At 54.1% G+C, this 21,028-nt stretch overlaps 7 protein-coding genes across 7 annotated transcripts; 3 read left to right on the top strand and 4 right to left on the bottom strand.

Moving 5' to 3' along the window:
* Positions 1-395: 395 nt before the first annotated feature.
* Positions 396-3,374, bottom strand: GGS23DRAFT_567739 (MFS general substrate transporter). Its single transcript, XM_051516359.1, has 4 exons — positions 2,512-3,374; positions 2,116-2,444; positions 1,994-2,051; positions 396-1,940 (listed from the first exon to the last, which is right to left on the bottom strand). The coding sequence occupies exons 1-4, from the start codon at positions 3,226-3,228 to the stop codon at positions 840-842; spliced, it is 2,205 nt and encodes a 734-aa protein (XP_051371713.1). The 5' UTR covers positions 3,229-3,374; the 3' UTR covers positions 396-839.
* A 1,502-nt stretch (positions 3,375-4,876) lies between these two features.
* Positions 4,877-6,450, bottom strand: GGS23DRAFT_47587 (uncharacterized protein). Its single transcript, XM_051514261.1, has 2 exons — positions 6,126-6,450; positions 4,877-6,064 (listed from the first exon to the last, which is right to left on the bottom strand). Exons 1-2 carry the CDS (start codon positions 6,342-6,344, stop codon positions 5,219-5,221), a joined length of 1,065 nt encoding a protein of 354 aa, XP_051371712.1. The 5' UTR covers positions 6,345-6,450; the 3' UTR covers positions 4,877-5,218.
* A 1,712-nt stretch (positions 6,451-8,162) lies between these two features.
* On the bottom strand, positions 8,163-9,791 carry GGS23DRAFT_609413 (GNS1/SUR4 membrane protein; the record flags this gene model as incomplete). The annotated part of the gene is made up of 3 exons (XM_051520269.1): positions 8,163-8,978; positions 9,046-9,328; positions 9,390-9,791. 3 exons carry the CDS (start codon positions 9,789-9,791, stop codon positions 8,677-8,679), a joined length of 987 nt encoding a protein of 328 aa, XP_051371711.1. The 3' UTR covers positions 8,163-8,676.
* Positions 9,792-10,824: 1,033 nt separating this feature from the next.
* On the top strand, positions 10,825-13,413 carry GGS23DRAFT_47573 (cytochrome P450 78A3). Its single transcript, XM_051514260.1, has 3 exons — positions 10,825-10,837; positions 10,890-10,953; positions 11,018-13,413. The coding sequence occupies exon 3, from the start codon at positions 11,460-11,462 to the stop codon at positions 13,074-13,076; it is 1,617 nt and encodes a 538-aa protein (XP_051371710.1). The 5' UTR covers positions 10,825-10,837; positions 10,890-10,953; positions 11,018-11,459; the 3' UTR covers positions 13,077-13,413.
* Positions 13,414-13,724: 311 nt separating this feature from the next.
* GGS23DRAFT_47451 (uncharacterized protein) lies at positions 13,725-15,074 on the bottom strand. The gene is made up of 2 exons (XM_051514251.1): positions 14,983-15,074; positions 13,725-14,928 (listed from the first exon to the last, which is right to left on the bottom strand). Exon 2 carries the CDS (start codon positions 14,807-14,809, stop codon positions 13,751-13,753), a length of 1,059 nt encoding a protein of 352 aa, XP_051371709.1. The 5' UTR covers positions 14,810-14,928; positions 14,983-15,074; the 3' UTR covers positions 13,725-13,750.
* A 183-nt stretch (positions 15,075-15,257) lies between these two features.
* Positions 15,258-17,889, top strand: GGS23DRAFT_567701 (putative N-alkane-inducible cytochrome P450). Its single transcript, XM_051516358.1, has 2 exons — positions 15,258-17,291; positions 17,385-17,889. The coding sequence occupies exons 1-2, from the start codon at positions 15,899-15,901 to the stop codon at positions 17,555-17,557; spliced, it is 1,566 nt and encodes a 521-aa protein (XP_051371708.1). The 5' UTR covers positions 15,258-15,898; the 3' UTR covers positions 17,558-17,889.
* A 1,277-nt stretch (positions 17,890-19,166) lies between these two features.
* On the top strand, positions 19,167-20,936 carry GGS23DRAFT_567698 (uncharacterized protein). The gene has a single exon (XM_051516357.1). The coding sequence runs from the start codon at positions 19,852-19,854 to the stop codon at positions 20,749-20,751; it is 900 nt and encodes a 299-aa protein (XP_051371707.1). The 5' UTR covers positions 19,167-19,851; the 3' UTR covers positions 20,752-20,936.
* The last annotated feature ends 92 nt before the right edge of the window (positions 20,937-21,028 follow it).

Here is a 21,028-nt window from a genome sequence, read left to right as displayed (position 1 = left end):
TAGAGCGAGTCGAATAGGTCTTCCGATTTGAAAGTGATGTGACCGAGTCCCTATGGTCTCCTGTCTAGTCCCTGTACCTCTCATGGACCTTTTATTAAGATCTAAAGTAGCTAGGCCTTGCTACCCTTCACTGTTCCACTAGGTTCATCCGTCGTAGGTGCTATCAGTCATTTCATCCAGCAACTATGCCTTGCTCGGATCCCCCACCCTTAGTGCCTCTTTGGCACTATCACGAGCAGGCTTGCGATACGACCTCCTTAGCGAACAGAGGGGGTGGTGAAATTATCAACAGGTAGCAAGCTTTCTGATCCCACGGCTCTTTTCGTAAGGTTAACTAGAACTTCTAATCATATGAATCACTACGCTACCTACTATATTACGTTTACAGCATTGTGGTGTATCTTCTCGCTTCGTGGCATAACTGAGCTAAAGAGATTCTGACTAGCAAGAGCTCGAAATGTTGCCCTAAATATTACACTATTGGCAAAGTTCATCAGAACAACCATACCAACAATTAATACTGTTATATCAAGTTGACGGCTTGGATGCTACAAGAAGAGAGGGGGCAGGGCGTACAATTCAACATTCTTGTTGGTGGCATCTAAAAAGGCATCATCAGGGCGGGGCGGTGAACCCCTTTAAATGGATAGGGGAGGCTGATCGGGTTGGCAGTCTAGTCATGCTGACTCCCCAATTCCTTACGACACAATCCAGAATCTTAACCCTCAACATGGGAAGGATATTAAAAAATTGAACTACCAACACCATATGATGCAATGCGAATTATAGAAATACAACGTGGGAGTGGGATACAACTCCTCTTATGCTATGACATTCTTTCAGACCCGGTCTTCTACCGATCTCGCTTTCTCGGTGTCCCTAGCAGGGCTGGGAGGACCAAGAGGCTCTATTGGTGCCTTTTTGACAGACTTCCACTGAAGGAAGCAGCAAGAGAGAAACGCCAGCCCTCCGAGAGGGATCGAAACGATTAATACGGTATGCAGAGCGGCGTGATACTGCGCTAGGAGCGCCGGCACGTCTTCAGCTGGTACAACCTTTCGGAACGCGACGGCGCCCGCTTCGATGATTGTCTCAACGTCGACATCTTGAATGTTCGCGTGCTGAATGAGCGCTAGGAGCCGGTTCTGGAAGACGCTGTTACCGACGGAGATGAACACGGCGCCCCCCAGGGACTGTGAGGCGACGACAGCCGCAGTTCCGACGGCTAGCTGGTCCTTGGGCAGGACAGTCTGCACTGCTGTGAAACCCTGCTGGATCGACATGCCGAAGCCAGCCGCCGCGAGAATCTCAAACCCGATCCACATCGCCGTACTCATGCCCGGGTGGAACAGGCTAACGATACCGCAACCGACAGTACCGATCGCGCTACCGATGATAGCAGGCGGCGTGAAGTAGCCGACGGCCGAAACAAACACGCCAGATATAACAGAGAAGAGGGCGTTAGCCACGAAGTAGGGAATCATGGCGACTCCTGACTTTATAGCGCTGAAATCGAGGATGGCCTGAAACCAGAGAGGAAGGAAATAAGTGTGTATGAGCAGAGCTCCATATGTGAAAAATGCCATGAGGCAAGATGCTGCGACCGTCCTCTGCTTGATGATGGCCGGCGGAATCAGAGCACTGTCCTTCTTCCACCACAGCCAGACTACTAACACCATAGTGGTGACGCCAGCGCCGCAGAGGAGACCGATAACACTCGCGCTTGACCACGCGGCCCCGGTGAGCGTATACTCCAGGGCTAGGAACAACATCACCGCGCTGGAGAGCAAGATGATGTTACCGACTAGATCAAGATCGATGAGGCGAGAAAAGACCGTCCGCTGGTGCCTGGCTCGAGGCCTTGGGTGGTATACGAGCACCATAACGACCATCGTCGCAGCTCCTACCGGGAGGTTGATCCAGAAGCACCACCTCCATGTCTAGACTAGCATTAGCAAGCCGATTCTCTACCGCGGGCCAGCGGAATACTCACGATCAAGTCCGTGAAGACACCACCCATCAGAGGTCCGACGGTGGCCCCGACTCCAAACCTATTCGGGTGACTATTAGCTTTCCCGTCGAGATTCGCTCCGCTAAGACCTCCGAGATACTTACATTAACCCGACCACCGCTGTGTAAATAGGCCTGGCTGCGAGGGGCACGGCCGTGGCCACGATAACGAAACTGCCGGTCAGGATGCCAGCGCTGCCGAAGCCGGCGATGGCGCGCCCGATGATGAGGGCCACCGAGGATGGCGCAAAGCCGCTGATTAAGGAACCCAATTCAAAAAATAACATAGAAAGGAGATAGGACCATTTGGTGTTAAAGAGCGTGTAGACCCGTCCGAAGACGGGCTGGAAGGCGCATGCCGTGAGGAGGTATGACGAGCCATACCATCCGATGTCTGCCGTGGATTTGAATTCGCTGGTGATAAAAGGAATAGCCTACATCGAGGGTATGTTAGTCTTCTCCGAGACGGGATTGTGACCATGCCGGGTCTCTCGAACTCACGGTAGTAATGATTGTGCGATCGATAGAGATTAAGAAAACGACCAGGGAGAGGCCGATGATGAGCAGGATCAAGGGGAGCCCTTTCAGGAGCTCACCGTCGGTGCCGCCGGCTCTAGAGTTTATAGAGGACTCCCGGCTGCTCTCGCCGGAATCCTCGCTGATCTCTGGCTCGTACGGCTGCGAGGACTTGCTTATCTTGATGCCGGGCTTCCCGGGGTGGCGCTGCTCCGAGACAGGAGTACCTAGGCGGCGCGGAGGGACGAGGGCGTCTCCGAAGGGCGACTCCGCGGTTCCTATGATTGCTAGGTGTCGGAGATGGGGGGCCGCGTCGATGAGCAGGTCAGCCAGCAACGAGTAGCGGTCGGGATCCGACGTGTTGGTACGCGGTGCCCGAGTCGGCATGGGAGGATGAACCAGGCTGGCCATATCGCTCCGGTCGGTGATGAGGGTCTTGCTTGAGGCCATCGATACTCCCCTCGAGTGAGCTTTCTGGTAGTTGGAGATGTCCTCGATGAACTCCTCGGTGAGCCAGAAGGGAGCGCCAGAATCAGATGTGATAACGGCGCTCGACTGGGTTTCACTATCCCATTTCGTCGAGGAAGGGCTGGATCTACCGTCTTCGGAACTCGCAGGCAGGTAAACCAATGTGTTGTCGTCCTGGGTGGAGGAGACACGGCGGCCCTGATCCCCTTCCATCTCGCCTTCGCCTGTTGCCATGCTCGAAGGCAGCGAAGAGAGTAGTCGCTAGTTCGTCTTCAAGATGGAAGATGGGAAGCTCTGATAAGTTGAAGCCCTCTTCACTCAGGTCCCCCCCCGCTGTTGAAAGCGACGCGTTCACCGAGCTTGGCTCGTCTACTTGCATCTAATCCCGATGGGACGTAAGTCACAACAGCATCGACCCTACCAGATTGTGGTTAGTTAGCGCATTAGATACCTAGCAAAGTTACCTTATCTCGACTTACGAACTTGATATTGATCCAATAGGCCTCCCTGTGTCCGCTTAAGGAAGTTCAGGGGCGGAGACTCACTCACTTACCGGCTTGGGTACGGGATCGCATATCCAACTGTAGCGAGAACTGTCGACGGAGAGAACATAGGGGGACGTAAAGACGTTAGGTAGGGCCAGCCTAGAGGGGTTTTCGTCTAGGGCCACGACGGTGAGAGGAAAAATCCTTGCTGCAGCGACAGGAGGGCCGCGCGATCGATAGCGTTGTTGTGTCTCGGAATTCCCATCCTAGCAGCGGCCGCCGAACCCGCCGCGGGCCTCGGACTCGGAGCGAAGAATGCTAGCCAAGTCTCCAATTACCTACCCGCAAGGCACGCAATATTATGAGGTGCTATTATTAGGCTTGGCTCGAAGGCATGCGTAATGTGCCGATTCCAGTGACACAATTGGGGTAGAAGCTCGACGGGGGAGCTGAAGCCGCTGATCCTCGCGGATATGTGGCGTCTGGATGATCAGCCATATATTGGGCTAGGTGGTATCAATGTCTCACATCCACCCTGGCTAACACCTCTCCTTTTATGTCTGTTTTAGTTCTATGATTCAGGAGAAGGATTCAGAGGACAGGGGACAGGAGACTCATACATGCATACACCACGTTGCGCGCGTCCAGTACATACGAAGTAAAGCAATGCGAACCCCGACGGACACCGAGTCTATATTGCGTAATCTCCGTGTCATTCCCCCCACGGCTCCCAGAGCGATGTCGCGGGCGGGATGCCAGGGCCTCGCACGTCATGCCGTCATCCTAGTCCTGGGTTCACGTATATCCGTGTATGGAACGTCCTCTATCAAAGACAGGAATCGAGGCGTGTTATGGCTTGCCCGCCCTCACACAATTCGGCGCAATATCAGTAAAAGCCATGCAGCCCACGCCAACTGGCACCGAGGCGCCCAATTCAGGCTCTGATCTCAGATGCTCCCACACGTCTCCAAACTATACGACCCAGGTCCGTAGTCACTTAGGAGCTAGGTATGCGTATTTCCACCATCGATATCTCGACTCGTATTGGCCGCGAGAAAAGGCATATATAGGTGCCCCCCAAGTGGTAGCGTTGCTTTTATTAAAAAAAAATTTTTTTCATCAAAGATAGCAGCCGGAGACATCGAGATGGAATATGTCATAGCTAATGTATCGCCGAACCAGGCCCGTTAAGATGCATTCTAGGACACAATGTGCCCCCTCTTTATTAAAAGACAGAGGGCGGTCTTTGTCACTCACCATAATAGCTATACAAGATGCAGTAAAAAACGCTACAGGTGCTTAACTCCCTCGAGGAAGACAAAGGACTAGGCGATCCTTACTAAGTTTGCAACAGTTATTCCGCCTGTCTCTGGAGTTGGCACTGTCTTGGAAAAAGAATAAAGGGGACAAGTATGTACGGAAAATAGTTTATTGTTTACTCTCTTTCGCTATGCTATTGTTGTGAGGTCTTGTAACGTTGCAAGCTACGGCGTAGGCTGCCTGAGTCCATCGCGGTGTATCCAGCTCACCCTCCACTCCACCCAACCTTCTGTTGCCCTGCCTGGGGACAAGCCCATACACCACGAAAAGCTTGAAATTAATATGTAGACATTCTAGATAACCTGGGTGTCGTGTCCGTACTGTAGGAGATATACCATGTCGGCGTGGATATTACTGTAGTTCGTGAAGGGAAAAAGCTTTATGCAAACGACGCCATAACACCATCGCCATCGTGATGTTCATAATGCCTGGGTCCTTTTCAGGTGAGCCAGCTGCATGAGTGTGCTGACCACGCCGGAAATGCCTGCGCCGTCGTTATGCCTAGCCAGCGCCTCGCAGTCCGTACCACCGAACTCGGCGTCTAGACTCGGCTGCTGCTCTGAGAAGAGTTGAACGAGCTGGAGCCCCTTGATCCTTTGCCCCTCGACTTCCTGTCGTGTCATTCCTTGCATCTCTGCCTTGGAGTCGTCTGAGTCTGGGAGCAGCCCCGAGATGTGCAGCATTAGCTCCGGCGATATCGTTTTGCGTCCGGACTTGAAGACACATTTGCTGAGGGCCGTGGCGATAATCTGCTCTCCTGGCTTGCTGTCTGTGCCTCGGATATCGCTGGAGGACCCGCTGCTCTCACCGTCATGGCCCGGCGACTGCTCGGGGTACAGCGAATAGCTTTTTGGGCTTGCTGCACCTTTGCGCACAAAGTGCGTTACGATGTAGATCCACTTCTCATCCCAGGTAAGGATCTTAGACCACATCTCGTACTCTTCGTACGGCAGGAGTTCGCGCTTGAAGTGGCATGAGACTGCGCCGAGAGCGAGCCCGAACAAGGGCTTCCCTGACCCCGTGTACGCCCCTGTCCCGCCGCGCATCTGCTCAATGCCCTTGGCGAACAGGGTGCAAGTTAGGTGGGCTCGTGAAACATCGATGTCCGAGAAATAGGAAGAGTTCGTCTTGTGGATGTTGAAGTCGATCTCCATAAGTTGCGCCGTCGAGGTTGTGATAATGGGCTGGAAAATGTGGGCAGAACTCAGAGGTATTGGCGACCTTTGCGTCCGCAAGGTGAAGCGAAAGGCGTTCAGAATCCGCATCTTAATCGTCGGGTTAGTACCGCTGTCTTGAGATAGGGAAGTTAGAATCAGAGCAACTTACATGCCACATAAAGGGCAAGTTCTTCAAGTTGAAGACGACAAAAACGCACAGGAGCGTAAACCAGAGCGTCGACCATGTCAAATGAGGGTAGACGAAGTTGGTGATGGAGGGCATGGGCGACTGAAGCCTAGCGAGGGCGCCATGATGGTCTCCCGGCTCCAGCTCGAAGGCCGGCCCACGACTCTGGTTGATAGAGCCTAGGATGTATGTGGCCGCCATCTTCAAAGGCTTCGAGGATGAGGAAGCCTTTGGAAAATGCTGATGCCCGTAGTTATGATTTGGAACGGGTTTAGGGAGGGGAGATTTCGCTACTACGGTTTAATAAGAGATGTCTGCGGCATACGGAACGGTCCCCATCCACAGCATTCTTGCACATGTATCTCACAGCGTCAAAATAAAAAGGTGAAATTAAGGCCCTGCTAGCAGGGGATTTAGTGTTTACCAGCTGGCCCTGCCCATGCGATAGCGGGTGACAGTAAGATGAGACACTGTGAAGCCTCGATCGGCAGCCAGCCTAAAATCACCGAGAGACCAAGCTCCGGCGCCCCCGACACGTACTTGGTGGTACACCGAGCAGCTCTCGAGATGCCAGGTCGAACATGGCTGTGATCAGCTTGGTCAGAAGTCTTTGTAAGTTCTCCCGAAAACGTCAACCCAGAAAAGCAAGGACCGAGCAGGCTCCAAACAGGATGGATTTCTCCCAGAGCTATCGAGGATAGTATTACCAATTTTCCTGGGTCAAGTAAGCCATTCCCTCTATTCTGGGAGAGGGAGGGCCAGCGAGCGACAGGGGCGAGCGAATAGGATGGCATTGTGACCGACCAAGGGAGTGATTGGGACGGGCCTGTTGTGGGTTACTGGCGCATTGTATCCAATAATCGGCCGGACGGGTCTCGGGAAGAGAACCAGAGGAGTATTCTTAAGAAGTAGTCTCCGTTCGTCTGCTAAATAACCTCTTCCGAAGATTAGGGTCGCTTAACTCTGCTCTCCCTCCCAGTTAACACCCTCTCACCCCCTCACCCCCCCGGCTGTTCCATCGATGCACTATTGTCCTCACATGTCCCCAAGGAGGCGTATGAAACGGGACTCATCCATGGAGCTCGAGAACCCAAGTCTGGCGAAGGGTTACACTGCTTCCCGTATCGATGTGGTAATGACATCGGAAGGATATCTAGGCTCTGCAGTGGTGTAACGGGATGCAGAGAGCCCTGTCTACAGTGGCGCCTCCCGGACGGGCGGGGCCTTTCGATATGCCGTTTTCACCTCACACACCCGCCTCATTCGGCGCATAGAACAAAGGCCGCATATCAGCCGAATTACTGCGCCTCTGGCTTGCGGGCTAAAGTCCGCGAAATCGCAGGTTGCGGCTTGGCGCAAAGCGGGAGGGGCAATATAGATGCTAATAGGCGCGTCTACGAAACACGAGGCCTTATCCCCGAAAACGGCGTCCGGGCCATACGAATCCGAAGTTAGGCGGGCAGTTCGTTCAGACGATATGAAGGAAACGTAGGCAGGCTTAACAACTCACAGACGCTATGACGATATGGGATCGTGATAGTTGATGAATGGTGGAAGAGAGGAGCTAGGGGAGTTCGACTTCAGCAAGGATTCATATAGCTAGGTAATAGATTCATGCATCTAGGGTACCATCGATCGATCTCGGCCAAGCAGACGGAGACCGAAAGTGATAGTTCACGCTGCACACTAGGGCTGACCAGGATCTCCGGGAGCTGGGTACAGCCGGGAGGGATTTAGGTACGCATGATTGGTCTAGTCAGTACCGTCCGCCACGGGGTGGATCTGGAGAGGATCGACATCAGAAAAGGAAAGTAGATCGCTTGGCTTTGTCTGGTATGGTGTTGAGGATCTCGAGCTTGTGAAAGAGGCTGAAAGTCTCTAGCGTGGCAGATGGGTAAGTAGATACATACAGGGGGGGCATCCCCCTGTTAGGGTGAGGTACCTATCTTCTACCCTTTGGACCGAATCCTGCTGTCCTGCTCGTACAATGCATTCAGTCGTGTTGCCACTGGGTGCCTAACAAGACTATTGAAAGAAGCAAAGACGACATTGTTCCATACCGTACAGACCTGTATCGGTACTGTACTGAATGGACGTGAGTGTGGACGAAAGAGGCGCCGGGTAGTCCTACGCCGGCTTCACGTAGCAGGGGTCGAGACGCATCGGCCCCATGGAGAGTGGTGTTGCAGGCAGCAGTATCGACATCTGGGCTCATGCTGGAGTAGGGAGGACAACGCAGGGGCAACACGACTGATAGGTACGAAAGCCACGATGAGGAGCGGGGTGACACTGAGACGACGCCAACACCAATTACTACCTAAACGTATCTGGTGGTTGTGATTACGACAAGTTCAGAACTATGTACAGGAAAACCATTAACGTGATCAAAACCGTCGTCTGGGCCCAACGCCACATATGCATCGCAAATTGCTATCATTAAAGCATGCACTCAGGGGTGCAGTATGCCGAGTTTCTAGACTGAAAGACCCTCGGTCGACCGCGCGAGGAGCCTGGGACGCGGATGGCACGAGAATCACTTTCTGGACACCAGCGGGCGTTTGATGTGTTCCGCTCCAGTGCAGCTGTCAGCTACTTTAGCGGCGCTCTGCTTCATCGATGAGACCGCGACCTTCTCGTGGCTCTTCTTGTTGGTAACACGCGAAGCAGCCTTGCGGTAGGTAGCGATGTAGAACATGACAAAGAGCACGAGGTACGAGCTCAAGATCAAGCAACCGCAGATAGCGGCCACGGGCTTCCCAGCGCATCGGCCGACGTGGGGTAGCCAGGGTGCATGGACACTGGCGACGTAGTCCCAAGTTGCAAAGTAGACGAATCCTGGTGTCGACATGTCAGCCTGCGCGTTCGCGAATGTCGTACTGGCCGGTAAGCTTCGAGTTCTTACCAAGATCGAGGATGAACTGGCCGATCTGCATCCGGGTAATCCACTCCTTCCACCAAACCTTGACGCCCCGGGCGCTTTGGAAGTAATACCAGTACATGACCACATGTACGGTCAGATTCAGGGTGATGGGGACCCAAGACACCGACGTATTGCCGACCAGCTGGGTGTAGCATAGGAGGGCGGTGGCCGGGTGGTGATACGTGTGGAGGAACGTGAGAGGCTTCTTCTTCACCATAAGGAAGACGGTGTCAATAAGCTCAACGTATTTCGTGATATAATTAAGCTACGGGGGTTAGTGTTGCCATTGGAGATAGCGTATATCGCGCAAAGGGAGGTGCACGCACATAGTACAGAGTAACAAGCTCGTTCGTCCAACCCTCGGCAGCGCAGATGTTGCGGTAAAGGCCATGCTTCCAGATGCTCGGGGCCAGTTGCTCAATGAAGAGAACCAGGAGACCGCCGCTCAACAACGTCAAGAAGAGGTTATGAGCCTTGAAGAGGCCGTTCAGCTTCAGCGGCTCACGGTTGCGCATGAACTCACGGCCCCCAAAAATTATGACGAGGTATAGGACAATCATGACTGTGGTTTCGCGGAGGGTTGACATCGGAGTGATCCCCTCCTTGAAGCGGAATTCTTCGGCGTGGTAGCCCATGACGGACGTCCAAAGCTTGTCGAATGCCCGCCACGGCGCGATCGGGATCACGCCTGGCAACATGGTGGGAGACAGGATGGTGCCGGTGGACATGGTGAAGAAGGGACTCAAAGTCGGGTGAGAAGGGGAGGTGAGGCAGAAGAAACTGAACTGATCTCTATGGACAAGCAAGGAACTTGGCGGCGCCCAAGGGTATAAAATAGACAGGGTTAGAGTAGGCGGATATTATTATAATAAGGGCTGAGGCAGTCGAAATTACACCGCTTGCACTACAGAGCCAGTCGAAAGCCGCAGAGGAACGAAGAGGTCGAGGGTGAAGTTAGATCGATCGAGAGAATGAAACTCGGCAGTACTCGAGGGTCTGGATTCTGTAATCTTGATATTAGTCTGGGCCAAGAGGTCACCGAACCCGGTCTATAAGAAATTCTCCACACAGGACGAAATTGGTGTAAAACGCCTTCATACTGTTGCTTTTTTCCCTTTTGCTGATCACGGGAAACGCGGGAATTCTCCTAGTCCGAGGCATGAGGGGGGGGATACCCGTACCGGGATACGCGACCCTTGGCTCTCTCCCTAGATACCAAAGACGGCCCCCATCCCAGGGCGCGATAGCAATTGCCGGTACGAGACTCTACTACGTAGTATATGTTATTGTCTCACTCCAGATGGCATGCTTAATCATCCTCGATCATCCCGAGCAATGTCTGAATACACACGATGCCCCTGATCCTTGCTTATTCTCCTTCGACAACCAATAAGATTCCCGTCCCCCGTCCGAGTGGCTCGCAGTACTTTGAAGGCAATTCATTCACTAGTCTGTCTAGTTCTATGTAATACTTGCCATCCTTGCTTCTCGGGCCGGTAGGTGGGCAGACGAGCGGTGGCTCTCTTTGTCTAAACGCCGAAACATTGCTCAGACCCCATCACTGTGACGGTGAGGCTTGATGGCAACGGAGCCTACCATTTGAGAACCCTTTTCTGTTACCCTGCTCTATTTATTATGATGGCGCGGAGCGGTCTGGAAGGGCTGCCAGCGTCTCTTCGTATTGGATTTCAGCTAGCTCGGAATTATCTATACGGCGAGGGTTGTGCAGAAGGCCAGGGAGGAACCAATCCCCAATATTCCCTGATGATAACGGGTAAGGTAGACGTCCCCCTGGTGCCCCTGGCGTGATCTGGCTTAGACAGCAGGGTTGTCGTCGGCTTTCGTAGAGTCGTCGATATCGGGCCGTGGCGAGGCGTAGGTTGATCATCTGTAAGGATTTCTTTCACATGTCAGTCAATCACACCCGGATCTCCGTCCTGATATTGCGACCTAGGTAAACAAAGTTCTGGCTGGTCGTATCGGCACCTTTACGCCTCTAAGGCCTCTCCCGGGGGGCTCGACTTTGCGACGTGGCCTCGATCCCGGTACCCAGTCAGTAGCGCACCTGGGGAGAGTCCTCCGGTCTCCCCCTGGGGATAATAGGTGGACCCTCCCGACATGTTATGTTTATATGTATGCGCTGTCTTACGTGTTGCCTGCCACACGGCCTCATCGCATATTTGGGTGTATATTTATTCTCTCATGTATATAACAACACACACGCCGATCGTATTAATCTCTGGAACTGAGCGAGTACTCCTAGAGACTATACTCTCTCCTGAGACTTCTCCCTCGACGTTCCATCTCATATACCTCCTCCTCTCCGAGTGTTCGGGCTCGTTCTCCTTCAGGTGGCTCGAACGAAAACTCTTGTCGCCATTGTCCTCCTCCCAATCATGTCCAAAGTTACTGCCGCACCTGTCCTGGCGGCTACGGCGCTCGGCTCATTCGCTTGGGCACGCCATGCTGAATTACCAGTTATACCAACTATCGCGACATCGTTAGCCGTTGTGATCCCCTTATACGCCGTTGTTTGGCTCAGCTGGATATTTCCCTTCTATGTTTCCGAGTTGAGACACGTCCCAACGGTGCCTGGCTTCCCTCTATGGGGCCAGTTTGTCGACATTATTACAGAAGAATGCGGTGTCCCTCAACGACGATGGCACAAAGAACACGGCCCCATCATCAGATACTTCTTCCCCTTTGGGGCTGAGCGTCTATCTATTGCAGACGACGAAGCCCTCAAGCAGATGACTGTGAAGAACCCGTACAATTACCCCAAGCCTGTACGAGCCAAGCTCTGGATGGTCCGAATCCTAGGCGAAGGCGTGCTGCTGGCAGAAGGTCCGGAACACGTACATCAGCGCAAGTCTCTCGCTCCAGGGTTTTCTATTCAATCCATTCGGGCACTCACTCCTGTATTCTGGGAGAAGTCTCTCCTCCTCGCCAAGTGTTGGCGACAGGAGATGACCGCCGAAAGAGTGTCGACGAAGTCTTTCGAAGTTCTGGAGTGGCTGAACCGCACGACGCTCGACATCATTGGGAGCGCCGGGTTTGGCTACGACATCAACTCCTTGGAAAATCCCGGAACACCCATCCGTGAGGCTTACCGCCTAGTCTTCGCCTTCGACCTGAGTTCACGAATTATGCACGGGCTCCAGGCATTCATTCCCGCCTCCAAGTACATACCTTCCAAGATGAATAACGACGTCCGAGTCTCCAGGGAGATTATCCTGAATAAGGCAACCCAGATCATCAGGGAAAAGCAGGAGCAAGCCGAACAAAACACCACTGCCAAAGACATTCTGGCTCTAATCGCTCGCGACAACAAGAAGCTCCAAGCCAAGGGAGAAGCTGGCCTCTCGTTCGAAACCATGCGCGATCAGGTGATGACCTTCTTGGGAGCCGGCCACGACACGACGGCGACGGGCGTCGCGTGGACGATCCATCTGCTGTCCACCCACCCCGAGATCCAGTCCCGGCTCCGAGAGGAAATCAAAGACCACATGCCCTTCCTCTTCAACCAACGCACACGCCTCGACCCCGAGCGCATCGCCTCGGCGGATGCGGACCAGCTACCGTTCCTCGACAACGTGTGCCGCGAGTCGCTGCGCTTCATCCCGCCGATCCCCATGACCGTGCGGCAGGCGGTCGCAGACGATTATCTGGGGCCGTACAAGGTACCGGCGGGCACGGTCGTGTACATCCTCGCTAACGTCATCAACCGACTTCCGATGTACTGGGGCCCGACGGTCGACGAGTTCGACCCAGACCGGTGGGATAACCTGCCTGCGACATTTACGGCCAACGCGTTCATGACCTTCCTCCAAGGCCCGCGCGGCTGCATCGGCCGCAAGTTCGCCGAGACCGAGATGAAGGTCCTGCTCTGCTGCCTCCTCAGCATGTACGAGTTCAAGCGCGACCCCAACACCCCTAACCCCGAGGATTGGAAGATGTGGCGCCTTGTGCTGCGGCCGAAGGACGGCGTCACCGTCAAGGCTACAGCTATCTGAGATTCGGGACGGGCACGCGATGATTTCATTTATTACCCACTACTCACTGTACCCCTAATCTACGAATATACGTGTCTATATAATGGCGTCGAGAGCCAACAACGCCGTTGATGGGAAGAAGCTATATTAATATGTAGCATTTTATGCTACCAGGTGCTCTTTACTCCCTCCTCATCCCATAACGCATAAAATAGGGCGAAACTGAGTATCCACCCATTCGTACCGAGATATGATCGTCCCATGTCTTCCTAGCCTATGTATACTTTCGCCATATTACCGTGTGATATTATTCTGAAAACGAGACAGTGCTGTCGTAGATATCCAGGTAATGATATTCTTGTTGGGCCTCCCCCGGGGCCCTAAGTTAAGCCTGTCTCAGCCGTTCAGCGATCTTGGCCGAACCTGTAGATGTAATTACACCCGGCTTTGGAATTACGCAAACTTTCCCCTAGCACGGAGGGATGAGAGTCGATAGTAGTGACACACCCAATCCAAATCTCCTGATTACGAGTTACAATCTAGATATACTGAACTATATACATGAATATGGGTGTTTGAATCCCTGTGAAAATAATACCAAAGAAGTAGAGCGCACCAACAGGCTAAAAGCGGGGGAGAGGTAATGGGGGAGATAATAGAGTAGTAGACGTAAGTAGGTAGCTGTGGGAGGGTCATCAACTGGTCTGATCGACCTTAGAGTGCACGGTGATGGGATCACAGACCGATGCGCCGATGCCCAGGCAATTGTTTTTGTTTGGCACGGAGACTTCTGGTGACACCTTTGGCTCTGCATCGACCAGTTTGTGAGCGTGCTTCTTGTCGTCATGCTCCTTGTCACCATGCTTCTCCTCTTCGATCTTCTTCTCGGCTGTGGGGTAAGACTTGAGATCCTTGTCTTGGGCCTTCTTTTCTGTGGTTGGGTAGGTCTTGGGGTCCTTGTCGTCCGCCTTCTGCTCCGACGCGGGATAGCTCCCAGTCGTCGCCTTATCTGCTGCCTTTTCGAATGTTGGGTAGTTATCGGTCTTTTTGCTGCCGGACTTCGTGGGGTAGCTGTTATCTTTCTTGTCGTCGACCTTCTCTTGAACTGGATAGCTCTTATCCTTGTTTTCGGCCTTTGGCTCCGAACTAGGATAAGTCTTCTTGTTATCTCCCTTCTTGTGCTCCTTAGGTTCTGTCGTCGGATATTTGTTCTCATCCTTGGTGCCAGAGCCAGGGTCTGAGGTTGGATAGTGGCTCTCCTTCTCTTCCTTCTTCTCCTCGTCTTTCTTCTCGGGCTCCTCTGCCTTCTCCTTAGGCTCCTCTGCCTTCTTCTCGCCACCGTCGTGGGTGACAGTCTGGGTGATTTCTGACCCGACGGTAATAGGATCGCACGCGCTAATTCCGATACCCAAGCAGCTGTTGTCATTGTTGAGGTTGAGATTTGTCTTGACATCAGGGCTCAGCTTGAGTATCTGGTTGTTGTCCGACGTGCTGTTATCAGGTGTGTTCACCTCAACGTCCCCGGCCTCGGGTTGGGGGGCATTTCCTGTCACTGTCATATTCTTTTTAGAATCGACAGTGATGGGGTCACACACAGAGATGCCTATCCCGAAACACGAGTTGGCATTTTCAAGGCCTAACCCGAGGTCGATATTCGGGCTGACGTCGATAGCCTGCCGCCTCTCTGCCGAGAAGGTCGGCAGGCCGTCGGCGGCGCCGAAGAAAGAGAGAATAAAGTATGTGGCGACGTGCATTTTGCAGGTTGCGGTCCGGCTCTGGCAACGGTCTGTAGGTCTTCCCTGGAGAGAGGTTGTTCAAAGGCGTTCGTTTCTGAAATGAAAACGGCGAGGGGACCTAGAGGCGGTAGCTTGGCCTGCAATCATGATGAATGGACTCCGTAGATGTTCAGTGATCGGCGCCTCCTTACTAGTTATATTCTCGTGAAAATTCAGCTACTATAACGCGTATCAGGAACCATCGCTACCAACAGTGGCTTATTTTTTTTTGCTCTATTTTGATCTCTAATTACCTACGCATTCTCCTCCCTAAGCCCGGGAACGCTATCAGGGAACGGCCTCGTTCCTGCGTCTAATATCGAGTTACCATCGTCTCCCCCTTACACAGTCTCACTTCTTCCCGAATAGGCAAGATTGTTTACAGGGGGACCCTGTTTCCCCCCCGGCCCTCCACGTTCTCCGGGATGCTCCAGGCCCTTGGGTCCTTGGCGATGGACCAGGGTGAGCTTGCTGTGAGCTCGGCCTGTCGTATCATTCCTGCAGTAAATATTAGACAAGCCTCCAATACTCTGCGCCGAAGACCTGCCCGTCCAAAAGCCGCCCACGCGAGGCCAGGGTAATTATTGAGTAAGACGTCGATGACGATCCTCATGTCCCAACGTAGGGAGATACCTACCTACCTACATGAAGTATCCGATACCCAGAACTGACAACGGCCGAGACGAGCTCAATATTGGCCTGGGGTCATGAGAAGTCGCAACAGGGCCCTGATTAGAGCCTGCTCGAACGCCCTTGGAGCCGGATACCTTTTTCTCTTCTCTATCAGCTCTTAGGGTGGCATAGGGGGCAAGCCATGGCCGGCACGCAATCAGGGGGACGGAAAGACTGGAATGCAACTTTCGGCATTTTCAAAGCCGGGTAGTATAGCGCGCTTACTAACAATAGACCGGCTCAAACGGCATAATGAGACGAGAGGTTAAGAGAAAAAGATCTGAGAGGCTGCAGAGAGAAGGATGCTGTTGAGAGTCTTGTTCCTGTCCTGTTGCCGCCAACTCGCCTCCCATCACCAGTCTACATCCCTTGCAGTCCCAACAAACCCCTATCAACATGCTGCAATACGCAAGCAGCGCGATAATCCTACTGGTGCTCTTTGTCGCCTGGACATTTGCCAAGTCCAAGTTGCGGAAGCGGCGTAATAATGCTAAGGCCGCTGCGTTGGGATGTCTTCCGCCGCCAGTGCTACGCAGCACGAACCTCATCGGAAACTCCGTCCTCCGGGACTCGATGAAGGCGACCAAGGAAGACCGCGGGCCGCAGTATGTAGTCGACAAGATGAATAGCCTCTCGCTCAGTTGCCATACCCTGAGAGCGCCTATCATCGACTACGAGATCATAGTCACGCGCGACCCGGAGAACGCCCGCGCGCTGTTCACGAGCCCCGACTTTGATATCAGTCACATCCGCCAGCTCAGCTGGATGCCCCTTCTCGGCAAGGGCATCTTCACCAGCACCGGCGATATATGGAAGCACAGTCGCGCCCTCCTGCGCCCTCAGTTCTCCCGCGAGATGATCAGCGATTCCGAGCTTGAGGAGCATCACCTCCAGAACCTCTGGAGTCGGCTGACCGTAGACGCCGAGAGTGGGTGGACGAGCAAGGTGGACCTCGCTCCGCTCTTCTTCCGATTCACCCTCGACACAGCGACCGAGTTCATCTTCGGCCAGTCTGCCAACTCGCTCCAACAAAACGAGCGACAGCCCCATAGCAAGCACGGTAACAAGTCAGGGGACCTCGCCCAGCACTTCAACGCTGCCAAGGTCTGGATAGACCAGCGTGGCGCGCTGGCCAAGTTCTACTGGCTTATGAACAGCAAGGAGTTCAAGGAGCACTGCGCGGCGATCCACGCCTTCGCCGACGGGATCGTCGCGGACCGGCTGGCGCGGGCGCCCGTCGAGAAGTCGCTCGACCCCGAGCAGGGCGGCCGGTTCAACCTGCTCAACGAGCTAGCGAAAGAGACGCAGGACCCGCGCGAGCTGCGCAACGAGACGCTGCACGTGCTGATCGCGGGGCGCGACACGACGGGCTGCCTGCTCGGGTGGGTGGTCTACTTCCTGGCGCGACACCCCAAGGCGTACGCGCGGCTGCGCGCCGCCGTGCTTGAGCAGTTCGGCGAGTGCCCGCCCGCCGATATCCGTGCGCTCTCCCAGGTGCCCTACCTGCAGTGGGTCATCAGCGAGTCCCTACGCGTCGCCACCGTGATCCCGCTCAACGAGCGCATTGCGCTGCGCGACACGGTGCTACCGCGTGGTGGTGGGTCCGATGGCCGTTCCCGCGTCTTCGTTCCCAAGGGCACGCAGGTCCTGATTGCGTTATACGCCATGCAGCATCGTCCCGACATATGGGGTCCGGACGTCGAGGTGTTCCGGCCTGAGAGATGGGAGACGCACCGCCCGGGTTGGGAGTTCATTCCCTTTGGCGCTGGCGCCCGCAAGTGTCTCGGTCGTAAGTCGCGCTCTCCCCCTTTCCCCTTTTTAACTTCCCCCTGCTGCCCTTGCGCGTATGGCCATGCGTATCCTGACCTCCCTCTCCATCCAGAACAATTTGGGCGGCAGGAAGTTAGCTACGTTATCGCACGGTTCTGTCAAAAGTACGACCGCATCGAGAACATGGAGGAGGGTGATGGCGAGATTCGCTTACACCATGCCATCGAGAACCGTTCAGGCACTGGCGTTCAGGTCCGGCTCCATGAGGTGAAGCCCTCCACGTGAAGCTGTCATTGGTGTTTCAGCAAGTCTGCTTCCTCCTCCTAGCTCCTGTATTTATCTTGTTTCTTGTTATATAATTCCTAATATCGGGACTACAAGTAAAATAGACCAATGAAATATCGATATGGCATTGTGTTTGGATTGAGAGTTGTAGTTGGGAGTACACTGGTTGACGTCGTCGTGCTTTCAACCTTTTTTAACTACCAATCTCACCCTCAAGCATTCTCAACCCATGGTTATCACTCACGATCAGCACTGTAAAACAGCATTCTATTACCAATATTCTCACCCGAGACGTGATACCAGTGTTTCTCTAGTCCGAGAGTATCTCCGCTTCTCTTATGGTGCTATGTTGATATCGAACGAACACTGAGCCTTTTCGCACATCTATTCCGTTGATCACTCGAGAGGAATTTTCACATACTCTCCTTCCCGTAGCACGGATCACCAAAAGACTAGGTGTAACTTGCCCCCAGCTTAGTTGCCTACCACAAGGGGTCTTAAGCTCACAGAAGCAAAGACAGGATGACTCGTCGAGCCTCGCCACGAGCCCCGTTTTGTCACCACCAAGAATCCTACGACTCGCCCACCCGCCCAGCGTAGTTTGCCACTCTACTTAGAAGCTATGATGCCTCTTTACGTGAGCAGAGGGTGAAGTCGTGCAGGCCACTGAGGTCTTTTCCCAACGAGGCCAGGCGCGAACGATGACGCTGTTTGTTCAGCTGGTTTACGCTTCTCCTAGCGAACAAAGTCGTACTAACATAATCGACAGCGGCGATATGCATTCATACACGGCCATTAGATCGACCTGGATCATGATGGGCGTGGATTTCATACGCTAGCCCCTACAACAGGAACCCATGGAATCGTAGGGGCCTATGGCAAGCGCCATTCGCTCGCCGCCCCGCAAAGCATGTAGCTTGAGCCCGTAGAAGCTCTACCCCCCTAGCGCTAGCCAGCTGAAGGTGCCAAGGTCCTGTCGTCGATATATGTCTTGGAAAGTAAAATCATTCCCGCCCATAATACGAGAGGGTGGCGCCGACACACCTCGGAGGTCTTCAACCAGACAGGGGTGTTGGACACACCATCACGACAGAGTGCCGCTGTTCCTTTGTTTACTCTCTCGCACGCTAGTGGTATGTGGCTTGAGCCTAGAGCTTTCACAGCCTGCCGGTGACTTCAGATCCGGAATGGACAACAGAAGATCGAATATCTGGTCTACCTAATACGTTAACTCTCCCTATTTTCTAGATTGGTGTTACAAAGGCACCCCCGAAGACGGGAGTAGTCAGTCGCGACATGTATAGGATGGAAAGGTGTCGTGACAGTGGCGAAGGCGGGCGGCGCAGATTCAACCGAGGAGGATGAATAGACGAACATCCTTCACATAGGAACATCCTTGACCTCGGATCTGGTACGCACTATGAATGTAGACAGGCCGCGCCGCTATTAATAGTGCAGGCAAGAGGTAGGATAGCTTGGGTGATATGGCGGGAAACCCGTCCAATGCTCCCAGCGGCGAGTGGCCAGTCGCACCGGATATTATAACTTGCGAATGTAAGCCACCGCAGGAGTGCGCCATGTAATGTCAGCGCCCGACGGACACGTAGGTAGAGCATAACCAGCAGGGAGTACAGAGCATCGCTTATTTGCCGACATGTAAATACACACACATACTTACCAAGCAAGGGAGACACCGACTTGGTAATCACCTTGGAGATCAAGGGGCACCCGGCATTTCCATCGGGAGGTAGATCTGAAGATCCCGATGAGGCTTCAACGATGCCCAGTATCACGACGCTGGGAACGGAACCGCCCTGCGGTGTTATTGTTGCACAACAAGCAAGACCTAGCCGACTTGTCAGGTTACGTGAACACGGCTAAGGCTGTTTACACACTACAGCCTCCATAGCAACCGTGTTTATTCCATATCATCATCCATCTCAAACAGAAGTATTCCCCTTCGGACTATTCAACATTGGTAGGATCGACACGGCGGTACATACCCGGGAGGCCAACCCTAGCACACCATGTGAGTCAAGCCTTGGAACTGTCTCCGAGGAGATAATCCTGCTTCGAATCGGGCAGGGTAGCGCGAGACACAAAGTCCGACGCCATAGGCGAAGAGGAGGCAAACCAGACGCCACAGGTCTCTTTGTATTACGGGCCATTCACGAGGGATATACTTATAAAAGAGCTTTTCCTCTCCCATATCTAAAGCCAAGTCATCGTATCTGTCTACTCTGAAATGCAACAGCCGCAAGATACCGATACTCTCCGTCGTTAAATCAGTCACCATGCACTTCGTTACAAACTCGCTCTTCATGGCTTCCGTGGCCATGGCCCACGTCGCTCAACAAGCGCCACGCGACCCTATGATCACGCCCGCACCCGTGCTCAGGGAGCGTCAATCCTGGCAAGACGACGTCTCTGAGGCACTCGCGGGGGCCAGCGCAGCGCAAGCAGCCGCTGGCTCCGCCGCCGATCGAGGTGATTGGCAACCAGCGCGAAACTCGGCGCTAGCTATCGCCAACTCGGCCCAGGCCGCCGCCAGCGCTGTTGCCGCCAACCATGCCGGGAAGCGCGAGCTGGAGCCGCGCCAGTGGTGGAAGAGCATTCAAAACGCCGGCGAAGCGGTCGGTAGCGAGGCGGCTGCCCTCGGCAACAGTATCGCCCGGCAGTTCGACCCCCGTCAGGACTGGCGCTCTGATGTTGACTCGGCCAGGAGCCTGGCCAGTTCGTGGGCCAATGCCGGGTCTTCGATCGCGAACTCATGGGAGTCGGCCGGATCCAGTATTGCCAATTCGTGGGAGTCGTACGCATCCAGCGTCGCCGACTCGGCAAGAAGCTACGCTTCGGACGTAGTGTCGTCCGCTGTGGGCAGCGCAGAGTCTGCCGCCGCCACCGCCGGCCAAGCTGCCGTATCCTCTGCCAGCGCGGCTGTCGCCAGCGCCGAGAGCGTGGCCTCTACCGCTACCGGCAGCGACCGGGCAGCGGCCTCATCCGCTGTCCAGAGCGCCCACTCCGTTGCGTCTTCCGCTGCGGCGGCCGCGACGGCGTCGTCAACTCAAGCCTATGCTTCCGCGACCTCTTCGCCTACCGTCAACGCCGCCCCCGGTCCGTTCCAGCTGTCGTCTGCGTTGGTGAGCACTAGCGTCGCCGCTGTTGCTGTCCTAGTCGGCGCCATCATGCTGTAGATTGGCAGCCTGTCACTCGAGATCAACACACAAGACAACGGAAGGACATTTGCACCATTATATAATTCTAGGAGAACCTGTTAGGGATTAGGGCAACATGGACAGGTTTAGATAAACCGGGACAAGACATGGGTTATAGACACGATAGTATGATCATAATGAATTTGGCACAATTTTCCCCGTGCCTACTCTCTAGTCTCTCTCCGTGCTACTAGTCGCGCATCTCGCCGCATATTTGCCCTCGTACTTGCCGAACTTCGTCTCATTGACGATGACC

Source organism: Durotheca rogersii (genome assembly GCF_024521655.1).
Source record: "Durotheca rogersii strain YMJ 92031201 chromosome Unknown GGS23scaffold_10, whole genome shotgun sequence".
Lineage (NCBI taxonomy): Eukaryota > Fungi > Ascomycota > Sordariomycetes > Xylariales > Xylariaceae > Durotheca > Durotheca rogersii.
This window is presented reverse-complemented; position numbering and strand designations above follow the sequence as displayed.